Source organism: Anabrus simplex, chromosome 1 (genome assembly GCF_040414725.1).
Source record: "Anabrus simplex isolate iqAnaSimp1 chromosome 1, ASM4041472v1, whole genome shotgun sequence".
In the NCBI taxonomy this organism is placed as follows: Eukaryota; Metazoa; Arthropoda; class Insecta; order Orthoptera; family Tettigoniidae; genus Anabrus; species Anabrus simplex.
Window position 1 is genome coordinate 51,013,936 of NC_090265.1, and position 21,767 is coordinate 51,035,702.

The 21,767-nt window shown below is 39.8% G+C and overlaps 1 protein-coding gene across 2 annotated transcripts in view; it reads left to right on the plus strand.

The window, feature by feature from the left end:
* LOC136860905 (trypsin eta) overlaps positions 1-21,379 on the plus strand; it is a 58,189-nt gene extending 36,810 nt beyond the window's left edge. For both annotated transcript variants that reach the window (XM_067138786.2, XM_067138788.2), the window contains exons 5-7: positions 1,114-1,230; positions 4,916-5,062; positions 20,957-21,379. In XM_067138786.2, the coding sequence (XP_066994887.2) occupies positions 1,114-1,230; positions 4,916-5,062; positions 20,957-21,124 (432 nt within the window). In that variant the 3' untranslated portion in view covers positions 21,125-21,379. The remainder of the gene's footprint in view (positions 1-1,113; positions 1,231-4,915; positions 5,063-20,956) is intronic.
* The last annotated feature ends 388 nt before the right edge of the window (positions 21,380-21,767 follow it).

Here is a 21,767-nt window from a genome sequence, read left to right on the forward strand (position 1 = left end):
CGTGCCAGCGAAATTAACCAATTATGGTTGAAATTCCCGACACTGCCGGGAATCGAACCCGGGACCCCTGTGACCAAAGGCCAGCACGCTAACAATTTAGCCATGGAGCCGGACACCGAAAGGCATAACGATCTATAATGATGATGTAGCCTACGTATGCAGGTATGAATAAGATAATTTAATATTTCCGGGGCGGGATGCAATGAACTACTCTACTAAGTTGGTTTGTAGCATAAAACGGAACGCAGGGAGGAAATTAGTGTTACTATAGAAGAATGGCCGGAAAATGACTGCAGCGAGTTAAATAGGCTACGATAACAACATTCTGGAAAGTTAAAACTGAGTAAAAGGAACATGAACTTAACTTTATATTTGCCGTGAATTTTATGTGTCTTTTTATATTTTACTTATATTTTATACTGTATCCGAATTGATATTTATATATATAGGATATATTATATGAACTGCGATTAGCTGCCACTCCCGAAGACCCGGGTTCGATTCCCAGCTAAGTCATGAGTACTCTACAAAGTGGTAGGAAGACTGGAACGGGGTCCACTCACCTCATGCGGTCAACTGAGAAGACGAGTTTCGATTCCCATATCAGCCATCCTCGAAGTAGTTTTCCGTGGTTTCCTTCCTTCCTTCTTACTTGCCTGTCCCTTCCAAACTTCCCGTACTCCGTACGGCCCCTGTTCAGCATAGCAGGTGAGCCCGCCTGGGCGAGGTACTGGTCTTCATACTCAGTTGTATCCCCGATCAAACGTCTCACTCTCCAGGACACCGCCCATGATCTCGTAGGGTGGGATCCGGGGAAAAACCAACCTTCGAGGGTAAAGAGATTAAATAAATATATATATTGCGTAATATTATTATAGGCAAAATTACTTACAAAATAAAGCTTTGTAGATTCTTTGCATGAATTCTGCTGAATTTTATTCTTACATTCTGATGTACGGATTTTGTGTTATCCGGACCACCCGTCGCCAGAGTAGTACGGATATCAGAAGTTGTATTGTATAGGCATATTTTTGTTTTATTTTCCAGGAGATATACCAGAACTTGTGATGAATATTTCAACCTTTAGTTTTCATAACAATTTTCTAATTTCAGGTGGGTGGAGAGTTCCCTCTGGATGGAAAAGTGATCAGCGCCATTCCTTTACGTAATGTCACACTGAATCCACCGGCCGAATGCACTGTCTCAGGCTGGGGTCAATTTTCTCCCAAAGTAAGTAGATACTTCTGACTGCCCGCAGCGGGCTATGCTTGTCTTGCTGCTGGCAAACTACATTATCTGTACGAAACACTGCACATTCACACTGTATGGTGTTGTATCCTCAATATGCTTTGTGTAATTTGACTCACCAGTTGCCAACAGCAATGACGTCACGTTGGAAGTGAAAGAGAGTTTAGCATCAGTCAAACGATGTTTTTTTAAGGTCCCGTTTATGAAAACCGTAACACATGCTGCTACAGCTCTGAAATCATTGGCCTACCAAGCGACCTTTGCTCAACCAGGAGGCCTGCAGATGAAGAGCTGATGTGCGTTCAACTTGATGAAAATTCTCGGTCTCATTTTAGACAAATGCTGCTGTCTCACCGACAGACAGGACCAAAAGGTTGTTATCATGTAAGATGAGTTGACTTCGAGATAGCCTGCATAACTAGCCAATCGAAACCGCGGCCTCGGTGTACGAGGAAGGCTGTGCCCCCATGAAGTCCAGTTACATTTTTTTTAAATAATATCAGTGTGCACGGTAGTGAAACTTCGACCCAACACTCTGAGAACATGGGATTGGAAAATAATTTAAAGAAATAATCTTGTACTGACATGGACCGCAATTTAGATTTAGATATTTCTAAACAATTCTTGTATTTATTATGTTTTAGAAAAAAAACGAAGAAACAGCAAAGCCCAAATTATCTTTGGGAGAATCATTTCTAATACATGAAACCCGAGTTTTTTCTGATATAAAACATTGATAATAATCCAAATTAATGTTATTAAATATAATTAAAACATAATTTTCAGCAATCTTCTACATAGGTAATAAAAGCCAAATACCACTCACTGATCACTGTATCTCCAGATCCAAAAGACCTAGAAAGCTGAAATTAGGAACATAGGTTCATCGTTTGCCTAAGAGGTGCACTATGAAAGGCTGTCGGCGGTGGGGCAATATCTCTCGAATGCAAGCTGGTGGCTGCACTTACTCAACCACACGGCAAACGCACTAGATAAACGCTAGGTAAAGGTGCCAAATAAAAAAATAACATTTTCCAGGAGAATGGAGATTGCATGTCCGCCTCTATTGTGTGGAGGTGAGTGTGATTAGCTACCATACCCAGAGACCGGGGTTAGTTTCCAGGCTCTGCCACAAAATTTGAAAAATCATACGGGGGCTGGAACTGAGTGCGGTCTGCCTCAAGAGATCAAATTAGTAAGGGGAGGGGTTCAATTTCCATCTCAGCAACACTCGAAATGGTTTTCCGGGGATTCCCACTCCTCCTTCAGGCAAATGCCGCGATGATATCTAACTTAAGGCCACGGCCGATTTCCTCCCTCTTCCTTGTCTTTCCCTTCCGATCTTTATATCCCCCACAAGGCCCACAAGTAGGTACTGGTACTCCTTCTCAGTTGTATACCCCGACCCCAAAGTCCCATGCTCCAGGGCACTGCCTTTGAGGTGGTAGAGGTGGGATCCCTCGCTGAGTCAAAGGGAAAAAGCAACCCTGGAGGGTAAAGTTGATAAGAAAGAGGAAAAACATTCAGAATGTTGGTAGGATTGAAAATATTTGTGTTGCAGGTACCGAAGAAATGGTGCAAAATTGTAGATGTTTCATCCTGTATATACAGGGTGGTCGGAAACAACGTGAACCGGGTATATTGGCGTTAGAGGGTTGGTCATACTGATACATAATCTAAAATAAACAATTCGATATCTCGCAACGTTGTCATTTTATCAGCTGTCGAACTTAGCCAATCAGATGCTAAATCTGCACGTGACTTAAGGAAGGCTTGATACTCAAGTCGAGGAATCAGCATCAAACACAAACACTCCGTTGCTTTCAGCCAGTGCCACCGTAGCGTACTTGCTTTGGTGCGATATTCTCAGGTTCGGAAGTCTTTATTCAAACTCCTCACCTGGCGAAGTTCTAATCTTCGACAGGTGCTCTCATGCTGGTCTTAGACCACATAGAGGTTTGGCAACCTCGCCTCGCAAAGCCCTTTTGAATTCACCCGCGAAGCGATCTCATTGGATAACTAGTGCAGCGGTTAAAATGGCAACGGAGCGATACATCGAATTATTTCTTTCAAATTAGTTATCAGTATGAAGAGCCCTCTAACGGTGACATACCTGGTGACGTTGTTTCCGACCATCCTATATGTGTGTGTACTAATTGGGTCATCTTACTTAAACTTAGATTTATAAAGCAGACAGTGTTTCATTGTTGCAGGACATACACTACTTCGTTGAGGACGTTGTCACATCAAAACACAAAATCAGAGAGAAATGGGGCTGTTGGGCGACCAAAGCTAAGATTGTTGAGAGACGTGGGGGATGTTCTGAGGAATGAATGGACGTAAAGGGATATGGCCTTTCACGAGAGTTTAATCTTGATGTAAACAAATAGGCGGAGCATCTTGCTTTTGCACGTGGACATACATGATTGGAGAAGCAACCGTCGCACTCACTCGAAGAAAAGTAGTACATCGCATTAATTTTATTTTAGTTTATTACATTTAGAGAGTTTGGAAGAGTACGTAATGAAATTTAAATGTGGTTGCCATGTATACCTGTATATATATGCTTTATTTTAAATAAAGTAGTGATAAAATAACGTGAAATGAAGGCACAAGGCGTGGTGTAATGCAGGACGTCTTCCCGCAGTAGGGGAAAGTCCCATGCTGTACAGCGTAGAGATAGGTGTTGCATCCTGCAGCAGCAGTCAGCGAGTATTCATAGTAAGAGAAATGGAGCAAGAGGCAGGACCATCCCCAGTAGTGAAGCACAAAAGAGGAAAAACGCTCAGAAGTGACCATAGGTAGTGCATTGTGAATGCGTTCACAAAAAGTAAATGAACAGAATCAAGGTTTAAACTTTTATTCAAAAGTTCAGATCTTCGCACTGTTGTCGTATGCGATGCGCAGCCTTGTACGACCAAGCATGAGACGTTGAACGGGTGGAGGTCGGTACTACACGTTTAACGAATCACAACTATTCCTTTGGCGGAGGAATGGACATATCATGTTTACATCACGATTAAACTCTCGCGAAAAGACATATAGAACAAAACCGTTTATAACTGTAGGGGAAGGCGGTGGTAATTATTTCTCCTGGAGGAAATGCATCTGGTAAAATAAAGTCGCTCAACAATAATCAGAAGAAACACTGAAGAGGTCCGACGCTTTGAAGAATGAACATTTTTTATAAAAGGAAGAGTAGGGCCAGGAAGAGCATTGAAATGAAAGACACCCCATAATTCGCAAGTGTCATACTAGGAAGTGAACCGGAGTTCACCAAGAAAGGTCGGATAGGAAGGACGTAAATGAAAAGTCTGTTACAAGATTATTTTGTGTTATCGGTCCTCATTCCGATCAGATGCAGTTCTTCAGTCTGTCTCATCTTACTCTATACTATTACTCTCTTCCAAATAATCTACTTACTTCCTTTCCACGACAGACCTCCTGGTCTTCCAGATTATACCTGACAGTATCTCAGATGAAAGCAGACCACCTCTCCGTGGTTGTCTAGATCAGAACGCATACCACCTTGCCAGGACTTAGGCCTTCTGATGATAACGTACACGTATTCCCGGGCTGGCCTGGTTTCATATTGTTCATTCTCTTAAATCTGTTCTCTGTAAGTGATATATTTTAAACAGAATAGTATTTTTTTTCTTTTTCGCAGCCCGTCAGATCCGACGTTCTCCAGGAGTTGGATGAACCTCTTATCTCTCAAGAAGATTGCGTAGGGGCCTATGAAGACTTCGTTATACATGTCTTGCCAGGCATGCTCTGTTCCGGCTTCCTAGAAGGAGGTCCTACTGCTTGTAACGTAAGTAGTCTATCCAAATGGAGGTGCAGTACATTTCGTCGTCTTATTATTATTGTTAAAGACTAGGATTTTCCGTCCAATTTTCATAAGTGGAAATGTGTTTCGACGTCGCCTATAGAACTGATTATTTCTGGAATATGAATCGAAATGTATTCTTTTTCATATCCTCCCCCTTTTTCTTCACCACCTCCCTAGTATTCTTCAGCACCATTTTCAATCATTGCAGGTCGGCTGGCTTGATGGATATCCTCGACATTTTTCGTCCGCAGTATCCTCTTTTGGTACTATTTATTCATGAGGTCTGCCTCAGCAATATCTCCACACATTATCCTCTACCATTGTCTGGACGTTTCACTTTCCACGGGCATCCTGCACGCTTTCTTTGTCTAGGCTCTTCCCCACCTCTCCGCATTCCGCACGCAAACCACGTTAATCTTCCTTCTCTAATACTTGCTAGTACTGGAGCCTCCAAGCTGCACTGCTCCGAAACTCTCTCAAAACTAACATGTATGGTGCTGGACGTCGGTAAGTCCGGATTTCTCCCATCGAGAAGAAGACAATAAAGTACCACGAAGAACTGTTGTTGCTAACAGTTTAACATGAGTGGGTAGGGTGTAGTGTCACTGGTACGGGAAGGAAGTCTTTGACTCACTGTTCACTTCCTTCTTTATAAGGGTGGTATTTTCCAGGTTAATAACGTTACTTCCCACCTCCTTTAACAGGCTGACATAGAACTAAGTGCAGGAAAGTTCATGCCCGCTTCAAACCACTGCTTGGTGTTTACCACAGGTATACTAACAAAAATGAGTGCAATTACACCAGACAAAAGAGTGACTGAATGGGTTGCTATATTTCGAGAAAATAGGTCTCAGAGAATTAGAGTAGGTGAAGCTTTATCTGACTCTGTAATAATTAATGAAATATTATTGGACCTATATACTGTATTTTCTTTTATATATATATATATATATATATATATATATATATATATATATATATATATATATATATCAGTGAAAAGGGGTAAGGCTTTTTGCGGATGATGTTGTTCTGTATACAGTAATAAATAAGTTACAAGATTGTGAGCAACTGCAACATGACCTTGGTAATGTTGTGACATGGGAAGCAGACAATGGTATGATGATAAACGGGGTTAAAAGTCAGGTTGTGAATTTTACAAATAGCAAAACATTCTCTCAGTTGTATTACTGCGTTGATGGAGTGAAAGTTCCTTTTGGGGATCATTGTAAGTATCTAGGGGTTAATATAAGGAAAGACCTTGAATGGGGTAATCACAAAAATTGGATTGTAAATAAAGGGTACGGATCTCTGAACATTGTTAGGAGGGCGTTCAGGGGCTGTAGTAAGGATGTAAAGGAGAGGGCATGTAAGTCTCTGGTAAGACACCAACTAGAGTATGGTTCCACTGCATGGGACCCTCACCACGATTACTTGATTCAAGAACTGAACAAATTCCAAAGAAAAGCACCTCGATTTGTTCTGGGCGATTTCCGTCAAAAGAGTCTCGTTTCAAAAATTTTGCAAAGTTTAGGCAGGGAGGAATCGGGAGAAAGAAGACAAGCTGCTCAACTAAGTGGTATGTTCCGAACTGTGAGCGGAGAGATAGTCTGGAACGACATTAGTAGCCGAATAAGTTTGAGTGGCATCTTTAAAATGAAAGATCACAATATGAAAATAAAGTTGGAATTCAAGAGGAAAAATAGGGGCAAATATTCACTTATAGGAAGGGGAGTTAGGGATTGCAACAACTTACTAAGGGAGATGTACAATACATTTCCAATTTCTATGAACTCATTTAAGAAAAGGCTAGGAAAACAGCAGATAGGAAATCTGCTACCTGAGCGACTGCCTTAAATACAGATCAATATTGATTGATTAATTAATTGATTGATTGATTGATTGATTGATTGATTGATTGATTGATTGATTGATTGAAGTTATTTGTGAGCTGTGAGAGGCCTTTAAGGAATTGTATGGGCAGAAATGGCTAGATAATATTCTATGGATATCAAAAATCGAGACGCACTATAGATCTTTGGAAGCACCCAGCGGAGGCTCAGGTTGCAACAATACATCGAGATGTGAACATCCAATGGGACCGTTTCCGTTTTCAGGTCAATGTCCGCATTTTAAAGCAAAACCAGATCTTAAGGGCAGTCGTTCTGGAATCCTGAGAAAGCATACAGTGGGCATTCCTGACGGCACGCTGAACAGGCTGTGCTACTTCACCGCACCCACAGTTAGGAGTATCCTTCAACGCCCAAACGTTCAGAGTAGAAGCAGTTTTTCTCGTCCCGCACTTGATAAAATCAATATTTTGCCGTGTGGTACGAGGAAAATGGAAACTCGGAGACAGTCAGTGTGATTAGTAACTTGCATTAATTCTTGAGGCATTAATGACCCTCACTTTGTCCTCCAAACAACCTTTGAGGTGACACCACTGGATAAAATCCTCATGGTAGTTCTCCAGACAGATAGGCGAGACTTTAGCCTTGTTGAAGCACATCTCTTAATATCCTCATAAATGAGGAGTTTCTTATTCCGGGTAAATGCACAGTTTTCCCGAAGGTTTTCTTATTCATAGAAATTTATGTCGTTAAGTTTAAACATGATTCGCTACAGTGATATAGCGACGCCGATTTTGTAGTTAAGCTCAGAAGACAAAATTTGTTTCAGTTATAGTACGATCAGTTCGGTTTGATAATTTTTAAAATGCCGGGAATAAACATTACTTTATAAAACTCTCTCAAGCGTGTCTTATCCACCATATATGGTAGTACCTAATAGTCCTACTTTTACAACCTCCTTTCCATCACATTTATCTTTAACTACGGTCAAAAGAGCTTCATGGTCACTAACAGCGTCTATTACTTCAGTTTGTCTATAGAGCCCTACAGCTCATCTGGCTGTATTAGTACAATGCCCGGAATATTCTTTCCTATACTTCAGGGCTTCTCAAACGCTCCAAATATCACGCATGCAAACCGAGGTGCAGATGTTCTGTGCACCGTGCATCGGTCCGATTCGGCTCGGTACGGACTAGCGTTTTGTCTCGGGGCGACTTGGGTAAGCTCGGCTCAATTCCTTTCGGATGGTTGAGCGCTGCAGGGCAAGTGAGGAAGAGACAGACAGACGGAACGAGAGAGACAGGCTTTGAAAGTAGAGGGATAGCTTTAATGCTCAAAATCGAGGAGTAGGAGTTGCAATCTGGTCAATTTAGCGAAGTCGTCTTTTGAACCTTGCGGCGTGCAATGCTCCGGCGAATGTGCCCTGAGAGACCCTGCCCTAGTTGGTTATATTATTTTCAGACTGAGCTGTCCCTCTCATGTCATATTATTTACTTAAGAACACTAGCAACGGCAAAGTAATGCTGGAAACTTTCCCTCATGATCAGGCTTTTGTCCTGCAGAGCAGACAATGTTATGATGGTAAACGGGTGAAGTGAAAAGTCAGGTTAAAATTTCACAAGGAAGGGTCGTCCTTCCAGTTTTAGTTACTGTGTTGATGTGATGACAGTAATTCATGGGGTTCACTGTAACTACCTAGGTGTTAATATACGGAATGATCTTCATTGGGGGACCACATAAACAGGATTGTAAATAAAGTTTACCGGTTGAGATCCCGTCATATGGCTTTGTTTGGAATGCAAACGATTCGGTGAATGGAGAGGGAAAAGGGAGGAAAGAAAGGGAACTACGTCTACAGTAACAACAGGATAGTCGATGGGTGGTGGTAGGGGGACGATCCAAGAGAGGGAACATCGCGTAACTCAGCTCAAGTACAATGGTCATGGACTCGACACGCGTTACCTTTAAGTGTTCACTTCACCTAGCTAATTGAAATCTCTGTAGTGTTGTAGGAGGGAATAAAGGTGTATGATATGATATGATATGATATGATATGATATGATATGATATGATATGATATGATATGATATGATATGATATGATATGATATGATATGATATGATATGATATGATATGATATGATATGATATGATATGATATGATATGATATGATATGATATGATATGATATGATATGTGTTTTTTGTGTTTGAGTCATCAGTCCATAGACTGGTTTGATGCAGTCTCCATGCCACCCTATCCTGTGCTAACCTTTTCATTTCTACGTAACTATTGCATCCTACATCTGCTCTGATCTGTTTGTCATATTCATACCTTGGTCTACCCCTACCGTTCTTACCACCTACACTTCCTTCTAAAACCAACTGAACAAGTCCTGGGTGTCTTAAGATGTGTCCTATCATTCTTTCTCTTCTTCTCGTCAAATTTAGCCAAATCGATCTCCTCTCACCAATTCGATTCAGTATCTCTTCATTCGTGATTCGATCTATCCATCTCACCTTCAGCATTCTTCTGTAACACCTCATTTCAAAAGCTTCTATTCTCTTTCTTTCTGAGCTAGTTATTGTCCATGTTTCACTTCCATACAATGCCACGCTCCACACGAAAGTCTTCAAAAACATCTTTCTAATTCTTTGTTTGAAGTGAGCAAATTTCTTTTCTTAAGAAAGCACTTCCTTGCTTGTGCTAGTCTGCATTTTATGTCCTCCTTACTTCTGCCATCGTTAGTTATTTTACTACCCAAGTAACAATATCCATCTACTTCCTTTAAGACTTCGTTTCCTAATCTAATATTTCCTACATCTCCTGCCTTCGTTCGACTGCACTCCATTACTTTTGTTTTGGACTTTTTTATTTTCATCTTGTAGTCCTTACCCAAGACTTCATCCATACCATTCAGCAACTTCTTGAGATCTTCTGCAGTCTCAGATAAAATAACAATATCATCGGCAAATCTCAAGGTTTTGATTTCGTCCCCTTGGACTGTGATTCCCTTTCCAAATTCCTCTTTGATTTCCTTTACTGCCTGTTCTATGTAAACATTGAAAAGGAGAGGGGACAAACTGCAGCCTTGCCTCGCTCCTTTCTGGATTGCTGCTTCTTTTTCAAAGCCCTCGATTCTTATCACTGCAGACTGATTTTTATACAGGTTGTAGATAATTCTTCGTTCTCGGTATCTGATCCCTATCATCTTCAGAATCACAAATAGCTTGTTCCAATCAACATTATCGAATGTCTTTTCTAGATCTACGAATGCCATGTACGTGGGCTTGTACTTCTTGATTCTATCCTCTAAGATCAGACGTAAAGTCAGGATTTTTTCCCTTTTTCCTTCATTTCTTCTGAAGCCAAATTGATCTCCCAACTCAGCTTCAACTTGTTTTTCCATTCTTCTGTAAATAATACGTGTTAAAATTTTGCAGGCATGAGATACTAAACTAATGGTGCGGTAGTTTTCACACCTGTCAGCACCGCCTTTCTTGGGAATAGGTATAACAACATTCTGCCGAAATCGGATGGGACTTCTGCTGTCTCATACATCCTGCACACTAAATGAAATAATCTTACCATGCTGGTTTCTCCTAAGGCAGTCAGTAATTCAGAGGAAATATCATCAATTCCAGGTGCCTTGTTCCTATTTAGGTCACTCACAGCTCTGTCAAACTCTGACCTCAAAATTGGGTCTCCCTTTTCATCAGCATCAACAACCTCTTCATGTTCCAGAACCAAATTATCTACATCGTTACCTTGATACAACTGTTGGATATGCTCCTGCCATCTTTCTGCTTTGTCTTCTTTCCCTGGAAGTGGCTTTCCATCTTAGCTCTTAATATTCATGCACCTAGATTTCCTTTCTCCGAAGGTTTCCTTGATTTTCCTGTATGCAGCATCTACCTTTCCCAGGACCATACAGCCTTCGACATCCTTGCACTTCTCCTTCAGCCATTCTTCCTTAGCTATCTTGCACTTTCTTCTATCCACTTGATTCTTTAATCGCCTGTATTTTTTTCTGCCTTCTTCATTTCTAGCATTCTTGTATTTTCGTCGTTCATCAATCAGGTCTAGTATCTCCTGAGTTATCCACTGATTCTTAGTTGATCTTTTCTTCCTTCCTAACATTTTTTCAGCAGCCCTACTGACTTCATTTTTCATGACTCTCCACTCTTCCTCTATAGTGTTTCCTTCAGCCTTTTCATTTAGTCCTTGTGCAACATGTTCCTTGAAACAATCACTCACACTCTTTTCTTTCAACTTTTCTAGATCCCATCTTTTTGCATTCTCTCCTTTCTTCAATTTCTTCAACTTCAGATGGCATTTCATGACCAACAAGTTGTGGTCAGAGTCCACATCTGCTCCTGGGAAAGTTTTGCAATCCAACACTTGGTTTCTGAATCTCTGCCTAATCATAATGAATCTATTTGATACCTTCCAGTGTCTCCAGGTCTCGTCCACGTATACAGCCGTCGTTTGTGGTGTTTGAAGCAAGTATTGGCAAGGACTAAATTATTATCAGTGCAGAATTCAACCAGCCGACTTCCTCTTTCGTTCCTTTGTCCCAATCCAAATTCTCCTACTGTACTACCTTCTCCTCCTTGGCCTACCACTTCATTCCAGTCTCCCATCACAATTAGATTCTCGTCACCTTTTACATATTGTATTAAATCTTCTATCTCCGCATATATTCTTTCAATTTCTTCATCATCCGCTGAACTAGTAGGCATATAGACCTGCACTATTGTGGTGGGCATTGGTTTGGTGTCTATCTTGACGACAATAATTCTTTCACTATGCTGGTCGTAGTAGCTTATCCACTGCCCTATTTTCTTATTCATTATTAAACCAACTCCTGCATTTCCCCTGTTTGATTTCGTGTTGATAATTCGGTAGTCGCCTGACCAAAAATCCTTTTCTTTCTGCCAATGTACTTCACTTATACCAACTACATCTAACTTTAGCCTATCCATCTCCCTTTTCAGATTCTCTAACCTACCACAACGATTCAAACTTCTAACATTCCACGCTCCGACTCGCAGAATGTCAATATCCATCTTCCTGATGATCGCCCCTTCTCGTGTAGTCCCCACCCGGAGATCCGAATGGGGGACTAGTTTACCTCCGGAATATTTTACCCGGGAGGAAGCCATCATCAGTACATCATTCATACAGAGAGAGCTTCATGTCCTCGAGAGGTAGTTACGGCTGTAGTTTCCCGTTGCTTTCAGCCGTGTAGCAGTATCAACACAGCTAAGCCATGTTGAGTATTATTACAAGGCCGTATCAGTCAATCAACTAGACTGCCGCCTACCGAAAGGCTGCTACCCCCCTTTCGATGAACCATTCGTTAGTCTGGTCTCTCAACAGATACCCATCCGTTATGGTTGCACCTGCGGCTCGGCTATCTGCATCATTGGGACACGCAAGCCTCCCCACCGCGGCAAGGTCACATGGTTGATATGATATGATATGATATGATATGATATGATACGATACGATACGATACGATACGATACGATACGATACGATACGATATGATATGATATGATATGATATGATATGATATGATATGATATGATATGATATGATATGATATGATATGATATGATATGATATGATATGATATGATATGATATGATATGATATGATATGATATGATATGATATGATATGATATGATATGATATGATATGATATGATATGATATGATATGATATGATATGATATGATATGATATGATATGATATGATATGATATGATATGATATGATATGATATGATATGATATGATATGATATGATATGATATTGCCCCCATTTTTCCCGAGCTAAGCCCAGCCATCGAGCGAGAGATCCCAAGGTGGACCGTTCGATCGTTGGCTATCACTTTCTAGAGGCATTTAAGGGATGTTAGGGATTGATGACCAAGCAGGATAAAAAGAAATGTTAAAACAACACTCTGACATTTATTCACATAAGCAAACAAACAAATGAAATACTCTTGCTGATGTGTTTTACAAAAATAGAACTTTCATAATATTGCATTTCTTCCTCGATTTAGAGTGACACGTGTTCTTAATCTCCAGCCTTACTGTGCTGTAATGAAACCAAAGAAAAATTAGGCCTCTTGCCTTTTCAAATCAAAATATTTGACTGAAAGAATTAAATATGTTAACACAGAAGTTCATAAAATCATAAACAGCTGTCTTGCTAACGAGGGTTTTGAAATAAATGTGTTCAAAGCTTTACCAACTCAAAGTAGTCTCAACACGTGGTTTTAAGATGTACTCAACTGAATTTGTCATTTACAGTATTTAATAATAGTCAATGACTCCAACATGAACTTTAGTAGAAAATGACAATTGATTTCAAAATTCTCAAAATTAATTAATTATTATTCTGATTGTTATTATTATTATTAATTTCTCATCATTTAATTAGCCCATGTTTCATTGTCACACGATCGTGTTCTTATTAATTTTCCACTGCATTATTTACCTAATGATCGTCATTAGCATTTCAGAATAATTATTTTGAATTACTTATTAATGACTTATTTTCACCATAACTCCAATTAATCATGCGGCTAACAAATTTCTACCTCTGATCTTTGTATTTCATTTCTATTCAAATTAATCTTAAAGTATGTCAAATTTTAGAAATTTAAATTACCAACGTGTGAGCTATTTAAATAAATTTTATTTACAAATCGAGTGCCTTCATAAAGTAACGAGATGATCTTTCCTTTTAAATCTCGCTAATTAAGAAAATAAATTCTTCCTAGTCTTCCTCGACTTAACTTAACCAAACTTTCCCTTAAGGGCATGAAAATTATTTCTTAAGGCAACACACAACGATGAGTGTAATCTGCGTCACAGCGAGTGCGTGACCAGATAAAAATTAAATGAAACCAACATGACACAAGAGAAATATACATATTTACACACACACACACACACACACACACACAATCACACTAGGGAAACACGTTTTTATGTACATTATTTACATCGTATCCTGTTTTGGCAAGTTTATTTATGATTTTTAGAGTTGGACAGGTCGCGTAATATCTAGCAGAAATAATCTGTGTACTGAAATTATCCTTCATTTATAGTGGCTAGTAATCGAAGTCATGGGTATCACTTGGTAGAAACACATTTCACATATCAAAGTAAGTTCATCTAACTCATGAAATTATAATGGAAGATTCTAGTAAAATCCATAAGCACTACCATCATTTGGGCTACAGGTTGAAATTACCGCAAGCGTGAGCCTTACTTGTATTACTTTTATTTCCTACCTGTGAAATACACTCGCAACACGTGCTCCAATAATTATAATCCATCTTGCGCTCCCAATACACAAGAATAAGTCAAATATCATCATTAAGTCCTCAACTGCACAATTATACAACAAGTATCCCTCAGGATTGGTCATATTCCAGACCCTTCATGAACAGAGCACATTCATTCTCACATATAAGGACTCTACAGTAATTTTATGGCTCACGAGCGTTTACTTCTGTTTTACCCGATCTTTAGTTAATATTATTATTATTTTAAGTGATTATTACATCTACTGATCCTCATGGAATATCGTAAAATTAGATGACTTCATCATAAATACAACAAGTGATCTTGAAAGACACTAGGTTCGACCCTATTCACTCAAAATGTACACGCAAATTTCCATCCAGTAACTTTCAACATTACAAGGAAAGTAGATTTATCGTGTGGTCAGTGATTATTAAATATAAAGCTCCTTAAGCATGGGAAATCATTCAAAGACAACCTACATGTCTACTCTAATAGATTCCAAAATTTCATTCACACGTACCTAGTCTACCACGACACCTTAAGAAGTGGAAAAATGAAATATTTCTAACTACAACAAACTAATAGATCTACGACTTAAGAAGAAAGACCTCTAGTTGTACAAAAGGTACGACAGATAAATTAAATTAAAAAGGTACTCAAGTTTTTGATGGGGTTCGATTCCCGTCGACAGTCAGTTATTCCAGCATACTCCTCCGGTCAGTCTCCTTCCAATTACCAGATACGCCTCACATTTTACAGCTCCATGGAGGCTCTGCAACAGGTGTCCCTCGATGAAACGATGTTGTCGATGGTTGCGGAATTATCCATCTTGAGATGTTCAATTCTAAGACGACTTCCGTAGAGTGCCGGTCACAAGCTGTAACTGAGATGACAAAATTAAGTATTTTGCACAAGCACACGCCGAATATAAATAGCTCGTCTACACTGTCACACTTAACTTGGCTCCTAGGCGTCCTTATTCCATAGAATTCACTAATGGTTTCTCTAAATTCTAGCAGAACGGCGTCGACTTGAATTGAAATTACTTCTCCACGTGGTCCGATAACACGACGAAGGATATTCAGAGTATGAGATTCAGAACTTCAGAGTAAGAGTTTCAAGAACATTAAGAACATCAAGAGAGCGATTTACTCGAAACAAGGCCTTTTATCTAATTAGCCTGGGAGGTGTGATCTTCAGCGAGAACGGTAATTGGCTGATGGTCTCATTTAATTGGCTCAGACTATTCCAGAAACAAGCTGGGTTGCGCGCGTGCGAAGGCAGTCACGTGGTTTGCTCTGACCTTGGCACAGTCTTGCCGGTGTGTCACCCCTCTGAACGATGAAAAAAACTCGTTCTCAGCTCGCCACAACTCCCCAAATGATATGCTGCAGTTACAGGCAGACAATAAAATTTTCACTTTCCACTTGTTAACATATTCGTAATATCGCCAATTTTAACGGGGACAATATGATATGATATGATATGATATGATATGATATGATATGATATGATATGATATGATATGATATGATATGATATGATATGATATGATATGATATGATATGATATGATATGATATGATATGATATGATATGATATGATATGATATGATATGATATGATATGATATGATATGATATGATATGATATGATATGATATGATATGATATGATATGATATAGAATGTAAAGGAGAGGGCATAAATGTCACTGGTAATGCCTGAATTAGGATATCGTTCTAGTATGAAGTATATTTGCTGTTGTGTTAGGTTGAGCTTGTGGTAAGTGTTATATATGTAGACGATGCCTTTGACCTTCACAAAAAATTCTTGATGCAAGTTCTGGAAGAGATTCAAAGAATAGCAACACGATTCGTTGCGAAATGGTTGGCTGAGGAGACTTTGAGAAAGGGGACGAGCTGCTCGACTAAGTGGAATATTTAGAGCTCTCAGTGGTAGTTTGTCTTGGAATGACATGAGTAGATGAATAAGCTAGACTGGAATTAATAAACTTATTAAAGATAGTAAAATTAAGATGAAGTTGAATTCAAGGGGACAAAGTGAGGCAAATACTCTTTTATAGGAAGAAATATTAGGGAGATGAATAATTTACAAAGGGAAGAGTTCAATAAATTTCCAAATTCCATGCTATTACTTCAGAAGAGTCTAGCTAAACAAATGATGGGGAATCTGCCACCTGGGCAACAGACCTAAACGCAGATCAATGGTGATTGACTCATTCCTAACAGTCGTAATATAAGGAAAGCGATGAACGTACGCATCCTCTATCACCTTGTGAACACTGAGGGAAGGAATTGTTCGGGAAAGCTGGTTTCTTTTGCACAGCATTGCACCTGCACATCGGTCAGTCTCGATAAAAGAATACCTTAATAGGCAAAATTTAACGGCTTTGGGGAATCCCCCATACTTTTCAGATCCGTCATCACCTGACTGAACAATATTTATAGAGATAGGAAGTCATCTGCAAGGTCAACGAATCATGAGAGCTGAAGAAGTCACTAACGAGAGTGGTTTCACAAAACTTCCAAACACTTAACAATCGTTGCCAGGAATGTGTCACATCGCATAGGAGCTGTTTTGAAGAAAATTGCATCCAAATAAATATTATTATCAATATTCTCCCTCTTATTCTTTGCCTACTCTTCAAGTAGTTCGGGTTTACACTTTATATTAAATTTGGTCCAACCTCACGGCCGGATGCCCTTCTTGACGGCGACCTGATATGGAGGGATGTATTTCCTATGATGGTTCGTATATTTGAGTGTTATTCAAAGACGTACTTAAATGCTCAGAAAGCGATCAGAAGGAATTCACTATACGCAATTGAAATCACCGACCCCGACAGGAATCGAAAAGCCCTTTTTCATGACCATTCGACCATGGAGGCGCGCATTGTATAATTGAATACAGAGTAATTTATATTTTGTGCTATTAACAAATTCCAAAATGTTTTTGATTCTAGTATTCAGCCCCCTAGTGTGTGGAGGTTAGTCAGCTGTATGGTATTTTAATTATACTGTGGTTGAAGACTGTATTACTGGAAGCTGCCCACATCATACACACATACATATATGCATCATTGTTATAGACCGTCATGTCCTTCAGCGTTCAGTCTGCACGTCTCTGTGAATTTATTAAACGTGGCCACAATCCTCTGTTTGCAACAAGTGCTGTGGGCTCGTTTATTTCTATACAGCTTATCTTTAAATCGTTATAAACTGAGTCTAACCGTCGTCGACTTGCTCTCCCTCAACGCATCTTACCCCCCATAACAGAGTATATTAATACAGGGTCATTATTTATGCTTGGCAAGGACTTTCTCGCTCCACTTTGGCCAGCGATGACAGGCCGCTACCGGCCGCTGGCGCGCGCGCTTCCCGGCACGTCTGCAGTTGCTGCGAGTTGAGCTCCGAGATAGTAGGGTGTTTAAGGAAGCTACTGCGTACTGTATGTCGTATTGTATAGTGTTTTATTGTGATTGTGTATAGTGCTGTAATGTATGTGAAATATTCGTTACGTGAACGCGTATATCTGCACAATACTTATATTAAGTGCAGGCAATCGTGCGCTAGGACAAAACAAAAGTTTCGAGCGAAATTTTCAGGGAGACCCATTCCTATCAATCAGAAAATAAAACAACTGGCCAAAAGATTCGAATGTACAGGTTCAGTAAACAATAAAAATAGACGTAAAGGTCGTTATCTCCTTACTGAAGCGTGTTTGGTACGAAGATCGTAAGTAAAAATCTGTGGCCCCCTTGTAGCCCAGATTTAATGGCATGTGATATTTAATTGTGGGGAATGTTGAAAAATTTAGTTTATGGGAACAACCCTCACATAATAGATGAACTTAAAGACAATATAAGAGCTGCAATTGCATCCATCAGTGCTGAAGAACTTGGTAGAGTAACCGAAAATTTCATTAGGAGATTCCGATTATGTTTAGCAGCGCATGGGGAACATTTTCAGCATAAGCTGTAAGAATGGTGAGTAAAATGCTTGATAAATGGAAGATAATGCATGATAATGATTTTGAGCATCGTATTCTGCCATGCATAAGCACGCGCGGTAGCCGGCAACTGAACCGTCACCGGCGGCCAAGGTCAAGCGAAAAAGTCCTTGCCAAGCAAGCATAAGGACCGTGTGTCTTAGGTAACATATCCTCCTCCATTCGCCTGACATGACTCCATCACCGAAGCCACTTTATGCGTACAGCTTCATCTATAGGTTTCATTCCTAACTTGTCCAGTATCTTCTCATTCCGAGTACCCTCCTGCCTTTTTTCCTACCAGTTTGTACCAGCAATCATTCTTGCTACTTTCATGTATGTTACTTCTAAATTATGAATAAGATATCCTGACTCCAACCAACTTTCACTCTCGTAAAGCAAAGTTGGTCTGAAAACAGACCGATGTAATGATAGTTTCGTTCGGTAGCTGACTTCCTTCTTACAGAATACTGTTCTTCGCAACTGCGAGCTCACTGCTTTAGCTTTACTGCACCTTGATTCAATCTCACTATATTACCATCCTAGGAGAACAAACATCCTAAATACTTGAAATTATATCTGTTCTAGGTTTGTATCGCAACTGATATTCAATTATGTTAGGTTTCTTACCTACTGACAGCAATTTAGTATTGGAAATGTTAATTTTCAAACCATATTGTCCGCACCAATTTCCAAGTTCCAAGATATTAGACTGCAGGCTTTCTGCACAATCTGCCATTAATACCAAGTCGTCAGCAAAGGCCAGACTGCTTACTACATTTCCATCTAACTGAATACCTCCCTGCCATTTTATACCTTACAGCGGACGATCCATGTAAACTACGAACAACAAAGGTGAAATATTACAGCCTTGTCTAACCCCTGTAAGTACCCTGAACCAAGAACTCATTCTACCATCAATTCTCACTACAGCCCAATTGTCAACATAAATCTATTTGTTTGATTTTTAATAATCTATCGTTAATCAAAGAGTCCCCCAATATGGCGAACTTCTTTTCCCTATAGACCCTGTCATATGTTTTCTCTACATTTACAAAACATAAATATAACTGTCTATTCCTCTCGTGGCATTTTTCAATTACCTGGCGCATACTTAAAATCTGATCCTTACTGCCCCTCTGTATCCTGAAACAACACTGGTCTTCATCCAACTTATCCCATCCTCCCTTCCAAGATGCCAGTGAATACTTTGCCTGGTCTACTAATCATTGAGATACCTCGTTGCAATCCCTCCTGTTCCCTTGTATATAAGTGAAAATACTGCTTTTATCCAATCTCAAGGTTCCTTACAAACACTCCAATGTAATCTTACTAGGTACTCTATGAAGCCATTTCATCCCTGCCTTCCCACTGTACTTCACTATTTCAGGTCGAATTTCATCTATTCCTGCTGCTTTATGTCAATGGTGTTTATTTACTATCCTTTCCACTTTCTCAAGGGCAATTTGACCAACATCCACCGTCCTCCTCAGCATGAGCTCGGTTTTCGTCACACCATCACGAACATTTCCTTTTACGTTGAGAAGATTTTCAAATTATTCCCTCCACCTGTGCAATGGTACCCTGGGATCTATTACAAGTTCACCTGCATTAACCAAAGCACAGTTTATTTCCTTTCCTCCTCTCTTCCTTTGAATCTTTCCGTCCGGAAAGTTTTCCTTGCTGCTTGACCTAGCCTGTCCCTTGGCCTAACAAGACTGATAACTTTCGATATCTCGAAGAGATCAAGAGGTGTTTATGGGAGGTCGGATAAGACCACTTTCACGGTCACGCAACCGTTGACCTTGGTTCACGCATTTGGACGTGACTACCGTAACCCCCACCATGAACCACCAGAATATTTTGCGAGCCTTTTAGTACCTAGTACAATGGAACATATATTTCTATAGGAACATTTCTTCATCCAGAAAATTAATTTAGTGGCTTCTTCGATGAAGCATGATATCAAATCCATATTCGTCAGCCTTTGCCTTTGCTGGCAAGATGTAGTGTTTACAGTGCGCTATGTCTTCTGGTATGGGCTAGAATAAAATTGTTACTTTCATTGACCTGTCTCAGTCTCTTCCTTGGCTTTGACAATATGAAAGTGGCTGAGGTATGAGTGATGCTAGTAATGCCATTCCTTATGCAGCCAGTCCCTGCTATGAATGGTGTGAAAATGTCGCTCATAGGGTCGGTTGGTGCAGGCATTTCAGTGGGCTTGGCAGACTGATGTGCAATAGCAACTTCTGGCTCGGTGAGGAAAGCAACGGGAAACTACCTCACTCCTCATTTCCCTAGTACGCCTCTTCAGTGACACCTAGGCCATCTATGACAGCTAATGGTGAACCTCTTGAGGATCCAACCAGCCTTCGGGCTGAATACCCAACAACAAACAACATTCGTCAGCCCTTCAGAATAACGGGAACATCCATTAAAGTAGCCACTTGTAGACGTAGAAATAAAAACATATCGTAATATATATCCCTTGAATTTCCCAAATGCCATGCAATAAATTACTTATAGCCTCATTCAATTAATAACCACAATTAATGAACTGTAAAAACCAGAATATTATAAGATACTTCTCAAAATCGGTCATCACATTCTGAACAGCCAGGTTAATCGTGGCTATATATTGTATTGAATTCCAAATATAAATTACTAAATCTGTATACATTTGTCCCACAGGGTGACTCAGGTGGCCCTCTGGTGTGTGGAAGTCAGCTGACTGGTGTTGTATCGTGGAGTGGAGACTGCATTAATGGTACCTACCCAGCAGTGTACGCAGACGTAGCGTACTACAATGAGTGGATTCGAAAAACTCTCGCTAGGAGCACCGAGGACGGTGGTCTCTGAACTTCCACTTGCTGCTGTGTCAGTGTTACAAAACAATCTTATCTGTATCTGATATGGTCAATGAATAGCAAGGTACATTCTCATCTGCTTAGGGAAGCAACAAGTTAGATTAAATAAACTCTTCTTCTAAAGTATTCTGGTTGTTTCTTTGATATAGCCTAAAATAATGACTGATCATTCAATCCTTCCTGATTTTCACAGTTTTCAAAGAAGTGATCTTGTAAGGCTGAAATGTGAACTTCCAGTATTTATTTTCATCCATTCTACTGCGGTTCCTATGATGCAGCGCTTGATATAATTTAGGTTAAACCAGCTAGATCAGCCGTTTTTTTACTTTTCGCACTGTGTACATGTTGTAATCTGAAATCTGCAAATTGTATGTCTAATAAACGTATATGCTTATTATCAGATACCGAAACTTTTGCTAACATTTATCTTAAGTAAATATAAGAGGAATGAGGTAAGATTGAGAGAAGAAAATTGTAACTCACAAGCACAAATCAGAGACTTAAGTTTTATTATTCGTGACAAGGAAATAATTATTGCTTCACATTAAATATTCATGATTCAATTCAATAACAGTATTTCAGGAAAGTCTACCAATTACATTCACCACAAGACAGTGGAAATATCGTTAATGGGA